Source organism: Dinoponera quadriceps, unplaced genomic scaffold (assembly GCF_001313825.1).
Source record: "Dinoponera quadriceps isolate SergipeBrazil2010 unplaced genomic scaffold, ASM131382v1 scaffold113, whole genome shotgun sequence".
Classification (NCBI taxonomy): domain Eukaryota; kingdom Metazoa; phylum Arthropoda; class Insecta; order Hymenoptera; family Formicidae; genus Dinoponera; species Dinoponera quadriceps.
This window is the reverse complement of record NW_014554899.1, coordinates 3,516,057-3,535,185: the sequence shown is the minus strand read 5'-3', so window position 1 is coordinate 3,535,185 and position 19,129 is coordinate 3,516,057. Positions and strand designations below refer to the sequence as shown.

The 19,129-nt window shown below is 38.8% G+C and overlaps 1 protein-coding gene across 1 annotated transcript; it reads right to left on the bottom strand.

Moving 5' to 3' along the window:
- Positions 1-152: 152 nt before the first annotated feature.
- On the bottom strand, positions 153-18,570 carry LOC106742591 (vascular endothelial growth factor receptor 1). The gene is made up of 23 exons (XM_014615707.1): positions 17,782-18,570; positions 12,206-12,339; positions 11,038-11,221; positions 10,785-10,903; positions 10,325-10,484; positions 10,029-10,168; positions 8,780-8,954; positions 8,381-8,504; positions 8,017-8,192; positions 7,775-7,941; positions 7,552-7,690; positions 7,252-7,398; positions 6,911-7,075; positions 6,483-6,625; positions 6,234-6,408; positions 5,728-5,828; positions 5,426-5,576; positions 5,075-5,299; positions 4,370-4,538; positions 3,617-3,893; positions 2,753-3,084; positions 2,580-2,685; positions 153-1,963 (listed from the first exon to the last, which is right to left on the bottom strand). Exons 1-23 carry the CDS (start codon positions 17,849-17,851, stop codon positions 1,271-1,273), a joined length of 4,272 nt encoding a protein of 1,423 aa, XP_014471193.1. The 5' UTR covers positions 17,852-18,570; the 3' UTR covers positions 153-1,270.
- Positions 18,571-19,129: the final 559 nt, after the last annotated feature.

Genomic DNA, 19,129 nt, shown 5'->3' with positions numbered 1-19,129 from the left:
TTATATGATTTTATATATAATATAATATAATATATATATATATATATTATATATATATTATATTATAAGGAATTCATAAATGTATATAATTTTATAAGAATATATAATACTATGTAATGCAATATATAATATTATATAATTTTAAAAATATATATAAACACATATATGTATATTTCTTACTATATACAAAATTGAACAATTGGATAATTTCCATCGATAGCATTTTGTTATGAGTATTAAGTACAGATTAACGAGACCTCGTCCATTTGTGTTCCGATGTTGTCTCTGTATTGTTCACTTCCACATAAGTTCGCACGCTTGCAAACAAATAGGAGTTGACAAATAAAATAGTCATGTCGCGATATAAAAATGTTTCATTTTAAAGTAGGGTTACGAAAAACACGATAAGAGGAATAGCTTTTTAAATAGATTGTTAAATAAGAATAGAAAAAATGTCATCGATGGAAAAAGTCCGATAACATATTTTCTCATTACATGATATTTTATCTCGCTTTTAAACATACTAATTCTTTGTTGTACTTTGTGTATGTGTGTCTATGTGTGACATATTAATGCTATATGCTATATGCCGTGGTCTATAATAATATTATAGACCACGGTATTCTGTTATGCATTAAAAGCTAATTAAGTATTCAACTTCGGAATCCTCGACTTCCTCCGGAATCCTCCTCTAACGAGGGGTAAAAACGTATGATAATCTTACAGTTACGCTTGGTTCCCCATGGGACGAATAAATCATTGGTGCACAGGTACACTGCGTACGTCGAGTAAACGCGATTAATCGTTTATTTGCGTACAAAACGAGGAAAAGTGTTCATAACGACGGTAAGCCTTTGGAATTTTCGCGATGCATTTTCCACGTGCATCACACCGATACTCGAAACATCGATTCCGAAGAATCGGGAGCTACGCTCGTATCTATCAATCGAACGTGATTCATGAAACGGTATACTGTCACAATTAATATCGAGCCGTTCCCTCGCGTCCAAACTGACTGGCGTTTACTCACCGACGCATTTCCGACGCGCTCCGTCAATCGCCATGGCACATCGCTCGAGAAGCGTCTCGTGAAGTATCAGATCAGGCATCAACGCACGATACCGATTGCGACGGCGCGATCGGCGTTGCGACACGAGGAATCGTAAGGGAGGTCACCCTGGCACGCAAACAGGATACTCAACGTATTCTGAATCCTGCATTCGAAATGACCACATGTGTGCATGCGAGCACACGCACTGAGTCTCTGAGGTTAAGCTCGTTGGTCCATCTCACAATTACCCAGCATTGTATTGGGGCTCAATATTACGTAGCTGGGATTGCTGAAACTGTCCGGCATGCCGTTTCGCAGATCACTCTTCTGCTTCGGCATGTTCACGTAATTGTCTTGCGTGCTGATGATGGACGGTGGATAGTCCATCTTCCGCGAATCCGACTTGTCGGCTTGCTCCTTGGACGTGCCGCTCTCGTCCACATCGTCCAGGTCGATCAGATGTAGATTTCGGGGCGCGTTGCAGTAGCCAGAATCGCGGTCGACAGGCCGGTCGGTTAACTGGTCCTTCATCGCCTGCCTCTGCCGCGCGAACTCGGCTCTCCGTTCTTGGACGTTGATCGGCTTCAGATACGGGTCGGGTTCCTGCTTGAGCATGGGCGACTGCTCGACCGCGTCCTCAGAGTCCGACACGGGCGACGGGAACTCGAAGTGAGTGCGAATCTGGTTCGGTCTTGGGCTGAATATGCCGGACTCGTCGGTCTGACCGCCGGGACTCATGCGTAAGTACGCGGAGTCTGTGCCGATCTCCGAGAACGGCGAGTTCACGTAGTCCGTCGGCGACGATAGGGCAGCGTGATCCGGCGCGGACATCATCGTCAGGTAGTCGTTCTTGCCGCCCTCCAGGATCATGGTGTTCATGTCCATGTAAGGTGTGTTCAAGCTGATATAATGCTGCGGCACAAAATAAAGAGTGTTACGCTTTGTGTCCTTTTTAGAGCGCGCATTTTTTTACAGATGCTTCCTCGTACGTTTAAGCGACTGGTAATTAATTCCGTGTATTTAATTACGAGCGAATATCTTAGAATTCGTAAAATATAAGAGAATACGTATAACATAAAGGTTTTCTGATTAATCTTATAACTGTATTTCGATTGTTCCGAAATTCCACGATTTTCTATGTATACAGAAATCGCCATTCGTTCGTAGTAAACATCAACTAACAGTAAAGTTATATAAATATTAAAATCTTTCACTTAACAAGGTAACTATTAAATACAATACATGTTATACACTTATATTGTTGAGTGGGAAGCTATAATATTGATGTAATGTTACCATTGATATTTACTGGATTATCTTTACAAATCTCAAAATTCTCACGAGGTCAAAAGTTGAAGAGAATTTTACGTTCAATTCACAGGCGTATTTAATAGAATAAAATCTTCTAAGATCGTATTTTTGGAATATGAGTTGTTCACATCGCGCTCTATAAGTGTTACAGTATTTGCTGTGAGTAGTCGCGGACTCTTCTCGCATCTGTGTGAAATAATAATGCGGAGTGACTCACCGATTTCACACTTTCGTCCAATAAATCGCCGATGCTTTTAACGAGGTCCGTGAAGCTTGGTCGCAGAGTAGGCTTAGCCTTCCAGCATTGCAGCATTATGTCATAGCTGTGAACAATGCGAAATCACGCGTAAGAGACACCGATTTTCCGTCGTGGCAATAAATCTCACTTACATGTCGCTCATAGCATATTGCGGCTGCTCCATTCTGTAGCCCTCGATCAGCTTTTGATACTGCTTCTCGGCTTCCATGCCGGGATACGGCGTCTCCGCCAAAGTGAAGAACTCCCAGAGCACTATGCCGTAGGACCATATATCGCTTTGGGTGGAGAAGATTCGATCTCTAATCGACTCGATAGCCATCCACTTTATGGGCAATGGACCGTCCCCCTTCCTCTCGTAATTGCCGTCTTTGTACATACTCTTTGCCAGACCAAAGTCGCAGATTTTTACTATGTTGTCCTCTGCGAGCAAGATATTCCTCGCCGCCAGGTCACCGTGCAACACCTAAGAAGAGAACATATACATATAATCTTCAGAGAAACTATATTATTATAATTGTATATACATTTGCATACAATCTGCATACAATTAATATATTAATCGTATTAAATAAATATATATATATCCACTTACACATTTGAAGCGGATAAAAATATTGTTTCGCAAATCTAATCTCGCGAATTCACATAGAAAAGAAGACAGTATTATGCGCCATATTCTCTTATAAATAATATTTTGAGCGAATAAGTATTTACCATAAATATTTCATGTCTTTGAATTTAGAATCGATTAAGTCACACTTTAGCGAATGTAATCGTTGAGCTTTCAATTCAAAATATTGATTATTAACAATGTTATTGTACAAAATGGAGGGCTATAATATCATCTTTTTCTCTATATATAAAACTCCGGATACTTTGAACTTGCGAACAGCATACAGCTAGTTTATTGATTAATTTCGAAAAATATTATATAAAGCTCAGGCTTTTCTTGTAGTTATTCGTATTATATCCTTTGACATGTCAGAATAACGTACCTTCCTTTGGCTAAGGTATTCCATGCCGCGTGCCACTTGGAACGCCCAAGACAACAGATCCTGAGTGCAAATTGGCTTGAGATTGTGGTCTTTATAGTCACCATGGTAATTCGATCGCCAGCCCGGCTGAGATGAGTTATTGCTGAGAATAGAGCCGCCGTTTGGAGACAAGCAGATCTCTTGAGAGTCCGAGCTAATTTGCGGACAATAATGCACCGCATCGATGCCCGAATTTGCACTAAGACTGCGAGAAAAGGATAATGCGGCATATTTTATCCTGTCGGATGGGCAGAAGAGAAAAGAAGAACCTTGTTAAACCATAGAGCCCCTCGCATGCAGCAGATGTTGGTATGCGTAACTCGACATGCGGCAGGATAACATTTGTGGACACAAGATATGTGCGGTTAGGCGAGTTAGAGTCAGTTCCCGAGACTTTGAGTGAAGCGCAAAAGTAGTCCTCCGTTAGCAAGAACTTCATCGTAAAAAGACTTTTAATTACGAGTGAATAAACATGAATTAATTAATTCTTCTCCGCGATCTTAATTCAATCGGTACAATGTCACACAACACCGAAATACTTTCACTATTATTATTAGATCCTACGTGAAAGTGTGCAGGGCGCTTTATTGAAGTGCAGTTTTGATTTAGGAAGCAGTTAAGAAAATATTCTATATCTATTAATAAGATAAAATGAGAATGTGGTTGTGATCGATGATAATGTGATACTTGAAACATGATGATCGACAGACACACCTGTTACTACTATTGATACTGGCAGTTCTCGTCAACACGTCCAAACCGATGGTATTATCGAGCTTTCCAGTGTTGGGATCGATCTGGTTAACAAAATCCGTCCTATGTCTCAAGAGATAATTATGCAAGTTACCGAAACGACAGTACTCAACGATCACCAGGAGTTCGCCTGTCATAACACGCAAATTTTCATGATTATTAGCGCTTCTTCAAAATAATTTAATTCAATCGATTTCATCGTCACTTCCAACCTTCTTCCCGGGTTCACAAGTTGATGGTCGATCGGTTAATTTTTTAGACCATTCGATTTGATAACTATTGGTTTTTTACTGACGCAAAAGAGGATTGATGCTACATTGGCGACATTTTGTTAATATCATGTCGATATATACTCGATACTTAGCTATCTATGATATGTAGAAGACATCGTATAGACGTCGACCGGTCGATGACATATCCAAGTCGAATCGTTACATCCATATATCAATTTTATGCGGGTGTAAACTAAATAACGACCGGATCATCAACATCTATATAATATCTTCTAGATATCGTGATGAAGTCTCACAAATATTAAATCGAACATTGATTTCCACACGATTTCGACCGATTTCTTCATCGACGTGTAAACCCGAGTTCCTCTTCTCTTTAACCCAAAAATTCAATAATTGACGTAACGGCGCGGATCGTTCCGGCGATACGTACGTTTAGAGATATTCTTCGTGCACGCGCCGAGAAGATTAACGACATTGAGATGCTTGCCGAGATGTACCATGATCTTCAGTTCGCTGGCGAGCGCTCGAACGTAAGTCGGATCGGTGGTTCGCCGTACCATCTTCACCGCGACAGTGGTGACGGATTCGCTCGAGCATATCCCTTGCGCTTCCGCCTTCATCACCACCCCGAACGCACCGCTGCCCAGTTGTTTCCCTGGGAGATTAATAATCGGAACATTACACATAACGGCTATCCAAATGTTTACTCTACAGCGTTAAACGGAACAAGCACTGCGTTGCGATTGATAACCGGACAGCAGTAAAATGGCCGCTTTCTTACCGAGCTTTAATCGTTCTCTCGGAAATTCCCACTTCTTATCATAAGGAAGTAACTCCGCTTGATCGTCGACCGTCAAGTCTGGATTCAGACACTCCAAGGCGCCTTCCTCGAAGTGCATCAGACCCGCTTCCATCAATTCTTTCTTCATTATCTGCGTGAGACAAATCGTTTTTCACTTACAAATTAGCTCGTTAGTTTTACGTTTGTATGAGAGTTTCCTCGCAACTCGACATCATGTAACGTCTTTTTTACGTGCGTTTTTGCACCAAGTGTAAAAAACAAAAAAGCGTAGAGCAATTTACCTTGTTACGGCGGATCTTTATTGTGGAGAAGACCGCGAAAATCAGGAAGAGGATAGCCACAATCGCTAACGAAGTTGTTAATATTATTTCGTGTTGCTGCCCTGGAAGGATTCTACATTTCTTTTTATGCTCTCTCGCTAACGATGATTTGGTGAGTGAATATATTATTGAACCGTTTGAGCAAATTATTATAGTAAAGGACGGGAAATGTGGATAAAAATTCGATAATTCAGATATATATTTTAGACTCCCACGAAATGGAGAAATACTTGATTTGACTTCCGGGTTAGTGTCGCGTCCTTCATGGATTTTCTTCTTCAGGAATTTAAAAGTATGTTATCCCTTTCAGGTCGTTTCTCTGCCCAAAGAATCGAGTTGAAATGTTCATAAGACATTTTGGAGACAAATCCACGAAGAATGCGACACTAACCCGAAAGCCAAATCAAACATTTCTCCACACCATGAGAGTTTAAAATAAATATCTGAATTATCAAAATTTTATTCACATTTTCCGTTCTTCACTATAATCTCCTGATAAGTTTCCTTCTCGCCTATTCGGTTAGTGGCACGACACATATACGTTCCACTATCGGTTTGCGACATGTAATTTATGTGGAGCTCCTGATGCTTTTTTGTGAAGTTGTACTGTCCTTTATTGTCGTCCACCAGCAACTCGTAGTCCTGGAATAATGATCGAAATGTAGAACGCAATCTCGCCGAACACAGATAGCCAATAAGGAGGACACGACATGTACTTTGTACCATGTTACTTTCGGTTTCGGCAATCCATCTGCGATACATTTCAAAACTACCGTCTCCCGACCGTTTTCGGCCTCGTCGATGTACTTTTTTTCGGTCTCGTTCATGTTGGTTAAACTGAAGAATGGCAGCACCGGCTCTGCGACATTAAGAATTAGTCACAATACGTATTGTCGGTTATGAAAAAATTAAAAAATAGCGAATACAGCGTTGTAAAACGGACATTTTATAGTTTTACCACGTTTTACATGCGACACGTGTTCTGTTGAAATTATACAGGACAAGTCTCTAATTATACAGGACATTATGCAGGACAAGTCTCTAAATTTCTCTCAATTTACATACACAGGAACTCAAAACACACATACCTGAAGATATCATCCGGTTTTTTATAGACAGATAAATATATATACGATGTAATTACCATTTACAACTAATTTGTAAAGCCTAGAGTCAGGAAGATCACTGTCCTCCGCCATGAATTTTCCGGTGCACATGTAATCCTGAGCGTCCGATTCTTGAACCTTATTGATACTCAAAATCGACCGATAGGTGAACTGAGTCTCACGACGTATAATCTCAATTCTTTCTGAAAATGAGAAAGGTTACACTTAGTATATCCACTGAAAGTAGATGCTCGGCTGAAAATTTTATCTTTCCTTCCAACTTCTGTAGAAACCATCAATAATCCGGTTTCTTTAAAAGACTCGACTTTATCCAATCATGTGTGTTCAAATCTCGATCTCCTCTCTTCTTACTAATTACCTGTTTCTTCGATAGGCTCGTCCTTCTGATTCGTCCATGATATTTCCTCTGTATAGTTATATACGGAAACCGCGCATATCAGTTCCACGTTATCGCCTTTCGTCACCGGCTCTTCTGGCGGGATGATGGCGAAAGCACCTATTCCGTCTGTGGAATTCACGCGATAGGAAGCAAAAGAAACATCAGTGCTATCTGTTTTCTCGGCATAGTTATTTTCTGATGGATTTTAATTCTTGCCGCTTAGGAAGTATAACTCAGTCACTTATATTAATTGCGGGCAAGAGAAAAAATATATCATACCGGAAACAAAGATGACTTCAGTCGAGGTTTCGCAGCCCCTGATGTTGCAGGCCTCGCACATCAACACTCCCGTCATTTCGATCGTCATTTTGACCTCCAATGTCAACTCAACATCGTTCCGTGCGCTTTCCACCACATTCTGTAAAATACGAGAAAGCTTTTCGTTGCACAATATACGAATACAAATATTTATCGAATGAGACGGATATGAAGTTACACTCACCGTCAGTTGCACGGTTGTTGAATTTATACGCGAAGGATATTGGGGGCATTTGATGAAATTCCACGTTATATTTGGCGACGGGAAAGCCGCCACGTCGCAAAACAAATTCACGGTCTGGTTGGGTGCATAATAAGTTGCGATATTGTACAACATGGTGAGCGGCTTAGCTGAAAGCAACAAGTGGTTTAGGCCGGTGCTATATTGCATGTTTCCTGTTGAATACCAAAAAGCAGCCTCGATACCTAGAACATGCAACGTGAAGTTGATCTTTTTGGTTATGTAGTCGTTCTTAGCCGTAAGGGTGTAATTTCCCGAGTCCAGAACAACTAGCGATTTTATCTGCAACATAGTTAACCTCGGGAGTATTCTTACGGTGTACTTCGTGCTGTTCAGAATTTCCTCGTTATTCTGTTTGGACCTATAACAAAAAACAACAATGAAACAGTGTATCTTGAAATATATATTAAAATATACATTTTTAATATCAAGATTTGTTATATTGTATCAACCGATTTTGCGCGCTAATACGCATTCGCGCATACTAAAGAGCAAAATACTGATCATTTAATTCGCGCGAATTTTCCAGCATGCCGTAAGAATTTGTACCATTGTATCACAGGCTTAGGGTATCCGTCGACGTAAACGACCCATTGTATCTGCTCGTTTTTCTCTGCCAGATAACGTTGTTCGGTACTTTGGGTCGTGAGATTAATGAATCTCACTTCAGGATCTAAAATTGCAAGACACGATTACGATTGACTTGCAAGTACGAAAGTGTACGTATAAATTCGTATTAAAAAAAGTGTACGTATTAAAAAAAGTGTACGTAAAAATATACGTGAAAATTCCATGACTTCAATTTGAATTGATCGTTGCCGAGGCATGTGATACTTTTACATATTAATGTTAAAATACAATATTAATCGATAATAATTAATATTAATAAGTAGCACCGTCCATATTCTTTTATCGTGATAATCCCCGAATCAAAAGCAGTAGACTAACCATGTATCGTAATAATCTTCGTCGCGTTCTTAGTCTCGCGATTCGACAGAATGTAGCATTCGTATTCCCCCGCATCCTTGTCCGTTACGTTAAGTATCGTCATCTGACGCGTTACCTCTTGATAACCCTTGTCAAGTCTTCTTTCAAATTCCTTAATGCTTATTCTGCTGCTATTCTACAAGCGAATAAATCGTGCGTGCACGAGTGACGTAAGTTACGTAAGTGTTATGTTGTGTGTGTATGTATGTGTGTGTATGGCATCGTAATTAAAATATAATTAAATTATAACTAAATAGAAAACTCTCTCCTTATCCAATATCTAAACACTCTCTTAATTAACATTTCGATCACGCACGATGAAAGAGGCCCGTGTATATGTTAAAATATCGCGCACGAGAATCCGTGTATCAGCTGGCCTGCATTTTCAATGAGTAAACTTCGCGATCATCCAGTCGAACAAGCCCGTATAATCGACGTCGATCAAAGAATTTCGTTGTCGGTAGCCGAGTACACGGATTTACGATGTGTGCACGGCAGTTTTGTTATTATCAGCTCAATCAAGTTACTCAAGCAGGGTCATTTTATTATTAGCTCATATCACACTCGTACTCCGAGATTTTATAATTCGCTCTCTGAATCTTCAGAGGGACGGAGAAATATACATTTGGTTGAGAGAACTTAATTCACTTGACTCGTCTAAAATTGCACACATTAAAATACATACTACGTTCAAAAAATAAATGTTACATATTTATAAGTTATATATAATATAGTATATAGTATTTATTTATAAGTTATATATAGTATATAGCGAATATATCGTAAATTCATCAAAAACATCAAATTTATTCAAAGTTTATTCTGAATTCTGGCAAGTTTAGTACTTCAATTAATAATATTAAATTGAAACAAAGCTTCTGTGTGCCTATTCAAATTAATCTAATTTAACGAATTGAACTTTCCCTTTTAAAAGTTTTATAATATTCTTGAAAAGAAAATAGAAAATTCTTCTCTCAAGTGATAATGAGCTCAAAAGTTTGTAATGTGTATAGTTTAAGACTATTATGAAGAAAATATTCTCTATTGAAGATATATTTCTTAAAAGAAGGAAACTGAAGTATGTAATCGTTTTTCTTAGCAATAAAGTGATATTTTTCTCTGTGTGCCGTTTAACATCCGAAATGTCAAAAAACGTGTCTCTTTTCTTCCGACGTATTTCTTTCGCAATGCGAAGCTGAAAGCAACGTACCACTGGCTGTTTCTTCCAATCGAATAAGTATCGCAACGATTTGTCTACTTCCACGGTGCAGTTGACGTGGAGATTTTCGCCACGTGTAACGTGACGCAGATTCTCATCGTGGATGATCGGTTGCGGCAAAGTGTGCTTTCCTGAATGAGCAATTTGCATCGTTATTAAGGAACAACAGTTGACTTTTGTCGTTAAATTTCAATTGGTCACACGTGACGCGCGCGACGTCTTAAAACATGCAGCTAAATTAACACCTCTGAAACCCTCGGGGTGGAAGGAGAAGGAACAGTACTTACGTTGCACGCTCAACGTGTAAGTGATATCCTGCTCCACATCGTCCATCCTTATTATGCACGTGATGTCGCCACTGTCTTTCACCGTAACGTTTTTAATAGTGAGACCAATTTTCGGATCGTACCACGATCTGCTCTTTATTCTTTCCTCGATTGACTCGTCCTACGAATCAATAACGCGTCGTTATTGAGAGCATCAGATATTCGGCCAGGCAGCTAAGTCCTGACCGCTTACGTCACATTGGACAATTGAGTTAAATTAATTATTAATTAATTATTAATTAACGAGAGAAAATTTTGCGAGGCGGTGCAGTTGGACCTCCTCAAGTGGCTGGCCGGCCCGCCAAACATTATTATAAAAATTCACTTTTCGTTTATTTTCTCATCATCTTGACGTCATTTCGACGTCGTCGTCACTTTCTGCTTTATTCAGAGAATCGTTCGTTAACATATCGTTACTCACTATATCGAAGGTGACATTCATGTCCGGCGATGTGGGTCTGCACGATATCACGACGTCTTCACCGGTGACCATCTCCAAATAGGGGAGCAGCTCATTCTCCACGAAGAAGCTTGTATTGGCTGCAACGCAATGTCGAGTGAACGCGCGAAGAACGCGAATACGCACGTACGAAGGTAGGATTGACATGGGGAAATGAGAACGCTCGTCATTGATAGGCGATGAGGATAAGCGAAACATACGCGATCGATCTTACATCTCACGTAAACGTATAGCCAGTTAACCTCGGGATCCTCATAGTTATCCGAAATGATCTCCACACTTGTGTCGGCACAACTGTACCAGCCAGTGTCGCCGAAAATGGTCGACGGCCGTTGTAAGATGTACCTGAAAACTCCGTCCTCTTCATTCTCGGTCGTTCTCGTTTCCGAAGTGTTCACCTGACCAAGTACAATAACGTGAAATTTAACATGTACACCCGCCGCGCTCTTTTCCGCGATATCAAAGCAAAGATCGATTTTTAATGTTAGTTAAAATTAATGCCGGAACAATTTTATGTTACTTGTCATTTGGGTCACGTTAGTCACTGGTGATCCACGTTGTCAATTGTGAGTTAAATATTATTTATCGAATAACATGTGTCTCATAATAATTATCAAAGTATAAATAATTGATAAAAATATAAATAATAAATAATTATAAAATAAAAATGATTATCAATATTATTAAAGTATTTAACGATTATGTTTTAGAGCCAAATTATCAAACGTCCTGAACGAAAAGTTTAGCTATCGGTGATCCACACAGTATAGAACGTGTTCGATAACACTGGTCGACAAGATAACTTGACAACGACTCAGTAACTTTGGTAAAACCTATATTTTGTGCTTCCCTGTTAACTCTGTTTTTCATATCTGATATTCAAAAAGTCGTGGCACATCATTTTTGTATAATCTGTTGGGACTGACCTCAATCTAAATCCATCTCGCAATGTAAAAGTGATGTGTAAAAAAAAACTTTAAATCCATTTCGGCGATGTAAAAGTGATTGAAGAAAGATAAATAGATATTTCTATCAAGAATGACGTCCCCTTATAAATATTTCAACAGCTGTACGTGCTACAGAGTTTTTATTTTTGTATTTAGCGCGTAAAAATGATTAAGAATCACCTTATTTGTTTCAAAACACCAAAAAGTTTTACCAAAAACAAACATTTTTATTTGTTGACTAGTATAATTAAAAAAAATATCATCTTTTCTCGAATTATATAATTTTTATAAGGCATTTTCGTTAAAACATTTCCCACATCTGTCAGGTAAGACACGCCGGCAGACACGCCGGCATTTCGATTACGCAACCAATGATTAACATCAGACATAACCTATCTTAACAAGTTTGACAGTGCGCAAAATATATATACTGACTTTGTTGATTATGGTTTGTGGGTAAGTAAACTTGATCGGAGTGTTGCCGGTGCATTTAATTTCTAAAAAATCTCCTTCATTTATCCAAAGTTCTTTTTCCTTCGGCCAGATGACCGGTTTCAAGCCGTCCGACACTGAAACACAAGAGTAAAACAATTTGCTCGTGATTAATTTGAATTCAACGCCTCACGAAATCGAACTGATCTATCGAAAACGCAAACAAATCAATGTAAATATAATAATAAAGGTCAAAAACGGATATACGGAATTTGCAATATGCACGGAATAATGCAATAATGAAACAAATTTCATTTCAACCAACATTTCCAAAACTTTTACATTCGAATTTTTTTTCGTTTAATATTATACAAGTTATCACAAATATGTGTATATTTTATTTCAGTGGGGACCGCTGTTGTTAAGTGACTTCTTCGCTTGATTCTTTGCTTTTATCTATTTACCTTGATATTGTTTACTGTCGCATATTCTATACGATGTTTCAGTATTGATCGGTTCCACTTAAGAGAGTCCGAATAAGGACCAAAACGTTTGGACATGTATTGATAGTAATATTGTAGTTAAATTTTTTCTTTGCACATAGAGAAAAATATCTATTGCTAAGAAAAGCTGCTACAGCATCCACTTTACTTTCCTTCTTTTAAGTAATAGTTTTTTTCGAGAAAATATTTTTTTTTCTGGATAATAATCTTAAAATATATTTATCACAAATTTTACAAAGGCTCATTGTTACGTATTCAAGCGAAAAATCGATTCCCGTTTCAAGAATATTGTAAATTTTATCGAAGAAAAATTAAATTCAGTTAATTTAAATAAATATAAACCAAAATTTGTTGGAATTCAATATTCTTAATAGAAATACTAAACTTAACAGGTTTCGGAATATATTTTGAGTAAGAAAATTAAACGCCTATGAACTTATGATGAATTACATATAACTTATGTACTTATATATACTTGTGAATGTATAAACTTATGAAATACTTCAAACGAGTAACATTTACATGAATGCAATATATATTTTTCTGTATGTATTTTAAGATATTTAGTCAAAATTTATTTCATTACTGTACTATAAGTTCCATGCATTGGCTCCATATTATTGATTTTTTTGTTTACATAAATAGGAAAAAGATGATTCGTTTATTTAGAGCCTATAATATTGCTTTATTATATACAAATAATAATATACAAATAATTTGTCGTGCAGCTGCAATGTTTCTGATTCCTGAACTTGTTATCACTTGCTAGTACCGATATGCAAAATTATTTTTATAGATTGTGTCATCTCACAAAGATTGGAAATTCCACTTCTGCCGAAAGAACGCGACTATTGGCAAATCCCCGCATATCGCAACAACAGACGGGAACATATGGTTAGCAGTTTAGAGAGAAACATCGCTGTAAGCCGCAATGTCCTGCGGATGATTGGCTTTATCTGGCCCTCCTCGTTACTCTTCTGCAGAAGGGCGCACGTGCCGTTAGTGTTTCTGCGCAAATACGATCGTGACTAGGAAGGAAGTCCTTTCTTTCCTCTCCTGATAATGCCACAACATTATCAGCAAGCTTGCTTGTCGCGGAGGCCGTGCCAAACAGAGAACGCGAGAACCGGGGATTTACAATGTACATCGATGAAGTTAACTATGTAATAATTCACTGTAAACGGAATTGTCCGTCGCGAGCGGCGGAACAGGAGGTTTATTACAGATATGCTCGTGTAATCTTTGCAGCGTCATGTATGTAAACACAATACGGAAGATTATGTGTAAATCGTATTGAAATGACGCTAACGCATTAGTGGAATTTGTCCTTGTATCGTTTAAAATATTAGAAAGTTAAAATATCAAAAAGTTGCTTGCGAAGATAAACGTGTTATAAAATAAAATAAATTAATAGATGGATATTTTATTGATTTACAGAGCGATAAAAACGTGTGTTTTCTCTTGTACGTTTTATTTGATATTATTACCGTTTACATTATAACTTTAGCTTATTATTCATTATTAGTAATTTATCATAGCATTTTCGATTAAATTATTTTAAATTATATTATAATTATATAATTATATTATATTATTAAATTATATTATATATTAATTCGATTCATTGCGACATTTTGAAAGTTCCATTCTGAATTGCTTTTATTTCTTCTCGTAACTGAGAAGATCGAGCGAATGGCCTCATATTTGCGAGTTTGAAGCACGACAGCACAGAGTAGCGCGCCATTTATGAAGAGAAGTACTCGCTTAATTACCGTGCATTAATTTCGATCGTGGTGAAGCTGCAGCAAGACGAAAGACTCAAGTGTCCAGGTCTTTGTGTTGCGGGAAGAACGTATAATAACGATCACCTGTCGTTATTCCTTTTAACGCACATTACGATAGTTCATAAGAATTGTCTCCTTTCTTACCTCCTTATTTTACAAATAATATACTTACATCCATTTGATGTGAGTTCTATAATTAACGACAGTTCGTCGAAGGAGCAGTGCAACAAAAAGTTTGCGTCACGAGAATGTTAGTTACAATAACATCGCGCTTTTTTGTATTCGCTGGGATATTTTGCATGAGGAGTCATCAAAGAAAGAAGCACTTATTACACAAACGAAATGACTAATGCAGCCAGGCGTGACGCGCACCAAATGTAACCAATATCATCGACGGTTATTCTTTTCTCTCCGCATACGACGCGACGCATCTCGGAGATGACTCCGCTCTTGCCGTTCATTATGATTTTTATGAACCATGTCGTCATGTGACCTTAATTGCGCGTATTCGATCGTGTGTTGCTAGACGACATAATAAAATTATCGTCACTTATTAGAACGCCATGCGGAAAAATAGGTCCAATTCGATGGACGTGCCGCTGAAAGACAATCGATAATCATCTCTATAAATACGTTAGAAGTACGCGCAATGAATGTTAGATATATACGACAACAACACGTGGAGCCATTTTCCTCTTTCGTTGATAATTGATGATATGGTTAACGCAATTTGTGGGGTGATACCGATAATCGTTAGTCATTACGTCGATTCGATTTGCGAAACCGAAAGTAATTTGATCTCCGACCCCACGTTTATTTTAGAGAATTTTTTCTGAAGTACAAGATATTGCCAAACATGAAAAGTTGTTAAAGAATTCAAAGCGCCGTCATACAAAAGTAGTATTATTATTATTGACACTAAGTATAAGTACGATTATGGCCTTACACAGAAACTTTTAAATTTTGTTTCAAGAATGATACAAGATGAAAAAACGGGGAAAAAAGTTATAAATTTTATTAATGATTTTTTAACTTCTGTTATTCGTTTGTCAGATGTATTTTGCGTCATGTAATGTACTATTGCATTAAAATATTCGCTTTAACGTTGAAATATGCATAACAATAGACAAATATATTATAACATATTATAACATTATATATGAATGTTGAGAGAGAAAGGATATCTTATTAAAGATATCTTCTCGAAATCCACATATATTTAGATGATAAGAATTATTTTATTTCACAAAAATAATATTATGGCTTAATATTCGTTGTGTGATATTCTATGAAATACATTTAATGTATTTGTCGATCTTCATCTGTCGATATCATTCTTATTCACTGTTATTCACATTTCACGGAAGTATATGTGTAATCGTTTCGGCAATGAAAATGACCTACGAGATTAACACAGATAAGAAAGGTTTGCTATTCATTGGCTCAATGAATCGTGATTCACGTGGTAGTCTTTCCATTCACGTGTACTCCACTATTCACAATAAAAGCTACTCGACCATTTCGTCTATGAAGATGGCACTATTTACACGCTTATATAAAACGAATTTCCAAGAAGTGATACTGAGGATTATTACACATCTAATTAATTAAACGGTAAATTAATGTGACTTTTGATAGCCAGATAACTCGTGTTATCTGGTCGCACTAATTCTTCTGCTCGCGATATTCGAAAATAGATCCTCAAATATCGTCGCTTATATTTGTCACAGCGATTGTCATAGCCGGCAATTTTTCAAAAGTATTTACTATTCGAAATTATAAATAATTATTCGAAAGTATGATTCATCTAAGATATTTGCTCAAATTTGTAGGCCAAAATTCCTATAAATGCCGGAGCTACTACTTTTTGAGTAAAACCGGTTACGGTCGGTTGATGCGGAAATGCGGTCAGTCGGCACCTAGATAGGTCCCTTTGTTTTATTCGTATCCGGTCCCTTTTTTCACGGACTTTTTCTACAAATTTGTTCTCAAATCTGGTTAAAAGGTCGTTTCTATGCAGTGATACAGCTCCAGGCTAACATTCCCAAGAGCAGTGTTCAATTCAGTCGTTTTTGAAACGTCAGTATCAAATCGAGCACTTGATAATGAAAAACTGTGTTGAACATGGAGAGAAGCGCAGATTCAAAGGAAGAACTTTTGAGTGAGCAATTTTGAAAAGACATTAGGCGAAAGAAAAGACGTCCATTCAACAGATACGAAACGGAGCGAGAGAAACAATCACGACTACAGTCCATTGCCTGATAATGTTCTCAATGCCAATAAATACATTCCAATCGTGCTCACGCGGAGGGGACATTCATCGCTGAGAAATGTTCTCGTTAAGTTACGAAACTACGACTGATCATCAGATACGTACGAAAGAGCACTGAGTTCGACGGAAACACAGTCGCTGTGTGTCGGTGACATTAACATGACCCATCGAGATGTTTGTTTCGCAAGATCGCGAAGATACCACGAAAAGAGTTGCAAGATCTCGTATCCGAATCATCCAACAGAGCTTCGTCGCGTCTTAAAACACAAAGGAACACAAGTCGATCCACTCAGCATTCTCGAGCAAGTTCGATGTCCTCCGGACGATTTGGAGATCGCCGGGACGCTGTTAAGGTGCACGGAGGAAACATTGCGGTAAAAATTACCGCAAAATTTTGTAATGTTGGACCACACCGGAATTATAATTAAAATTATAATCTGTGTTGTAATCTTTCGTGATATACTTCATTGTATATATCATTGAGCTAAAGATTACTACACACATAATAATTCCAGTCATAATTCCAGTACGGTCCAATATTACAAGATTTGCTGCTAATTTTGACCACAATATCCCCCTCCCCCCGTGTAAGTATATATACTTGGCGAACGAAGGACGAACAGAAGCGAATGTTTACTAAGAATTGTGTATATTCGCGTTTAAACGCGCGCAAACTTTCTTTGATAAACCACCCAATGAGCAAATCGAGACTTCCGGATTTGCCGTGTTGTGCACATTTTCCAAATTGTAACAACGAAAGTTCGCATTCACTGTTCGTTCGCTTAGCGCACACTCAGCTTTCGAGCCGGCAGATCGGCATTCGCTGATGAGCGTGCCTTCACGTCGTCGTGCCACGCAACGCAGGTAAAATCCAATCGCGACACCAATAAATGTGACTCAATCGTCGGGACCACGTGACCGCGCGTTACGCGCGTTTCGCTTCACCGATGAATCTCCTCGCACGGATGACAGGTACGTGCGGGAGCGGGTGCGCCTCTTGGTACGCGTCGCATTAATTACCTTGGAGTGTTGCGAGCAGCAGAGCGACCAACACGAGCAGCGAGGCACGGGATAACGCGTGGCACAGCATCGTCGATTTTTCGCGCACTGCTCAACTTTCCATCACACCTCCAGACACCGAAGTCGTTCGTGGAACATCGCCGGGGCGCGGAGCGGGGAAAAGAGAGAGACTGAGGTCGAACAGGACCCCGGAGTCTCTCTTCAAGGCCTGTGATCAACGTGCGCACCGGCCTACAGCCACTTTCACACTGAGTGTGTAGCCTGTGGAAGCGACTCGAGACCAATAGGCCCCACCCGGCCGGTTCCCCATTCGAGAGCAACTTATCGAGTACGACGTCATCGTCTGGCGACATCATCAGCCGCCTTCGGCTTACTTAAGGTGGTGTACTCACCATCGACCTGATTCCTCCGAGTCCGCGCGTGAAACCGGCCGGCGATCGTTTCGGTTTCACTGATAACCGCACAAGCTTCGATCCGATAAACGTTCCCCACGCGGGGAAAAATTCGCTCGTATCATATCGGGAAATTAATCGCGCCTACGTGCCAGTGGGAATACTCTTGAAAGATAGTTGTCACCTTTGAGGGAGGTCAAGGGTGAAGTTTTCGCGCCCCGTTTGCGAAATTTAAGTGACTGATAGCGTGGAGCGTTTTATATGATATATAGTGAGATACCGTTGATGTTCGATGTTGCTCGTTAAACTGATAAATACGACGAAAAGATAAGAACAGGAACATATGTGTAATTTGATGATTCTTCAAAATGTCGGAAATAATTTTCGCGTACGGCGAACGCGTCACACCATGTGGATGCCTCACTTGTAAAAAATCTTGGTAATAGAATTATCAGCTGTTAGCCATTATATAATTTTCCTCCCTTTCTCTCTATTTTTTCAACTATAAGAATAGAGAGATTTAAACGCGGTCTCGCGATAAATGCCCACGTGGCAAAGTGATGCCTGCATGATGGCCAATTTTAATCAGAAAAGGGCCAATTAGATGTCTTAAATCAGATCCTCTGATTGGTGTCGCGATTGGATTTTACCATTGGATGTTGTACTAATCCGAAATAATTTGTTTGCTATTCGCATATCGTTATGTTATCGGCCAGCAGAAAAATCAGAAAGAGATATAAATGCGGATGTAGTTATTTATAATCGTTCCCCGTGAAGTCAACACATTTACATCGTTTGGTATTTTAGGCACGCGATATTTACTACCAAACGGAATTTTACGCACCGGGAGATATTTAGATTCGTTCCGCGTGAGGCCGCAGAATTTTGCGCACGATCCTATTTCCTCTGCAAATCGATGTCGCCGGGTGTGACTTGTAAATTAGCACAATCTAATT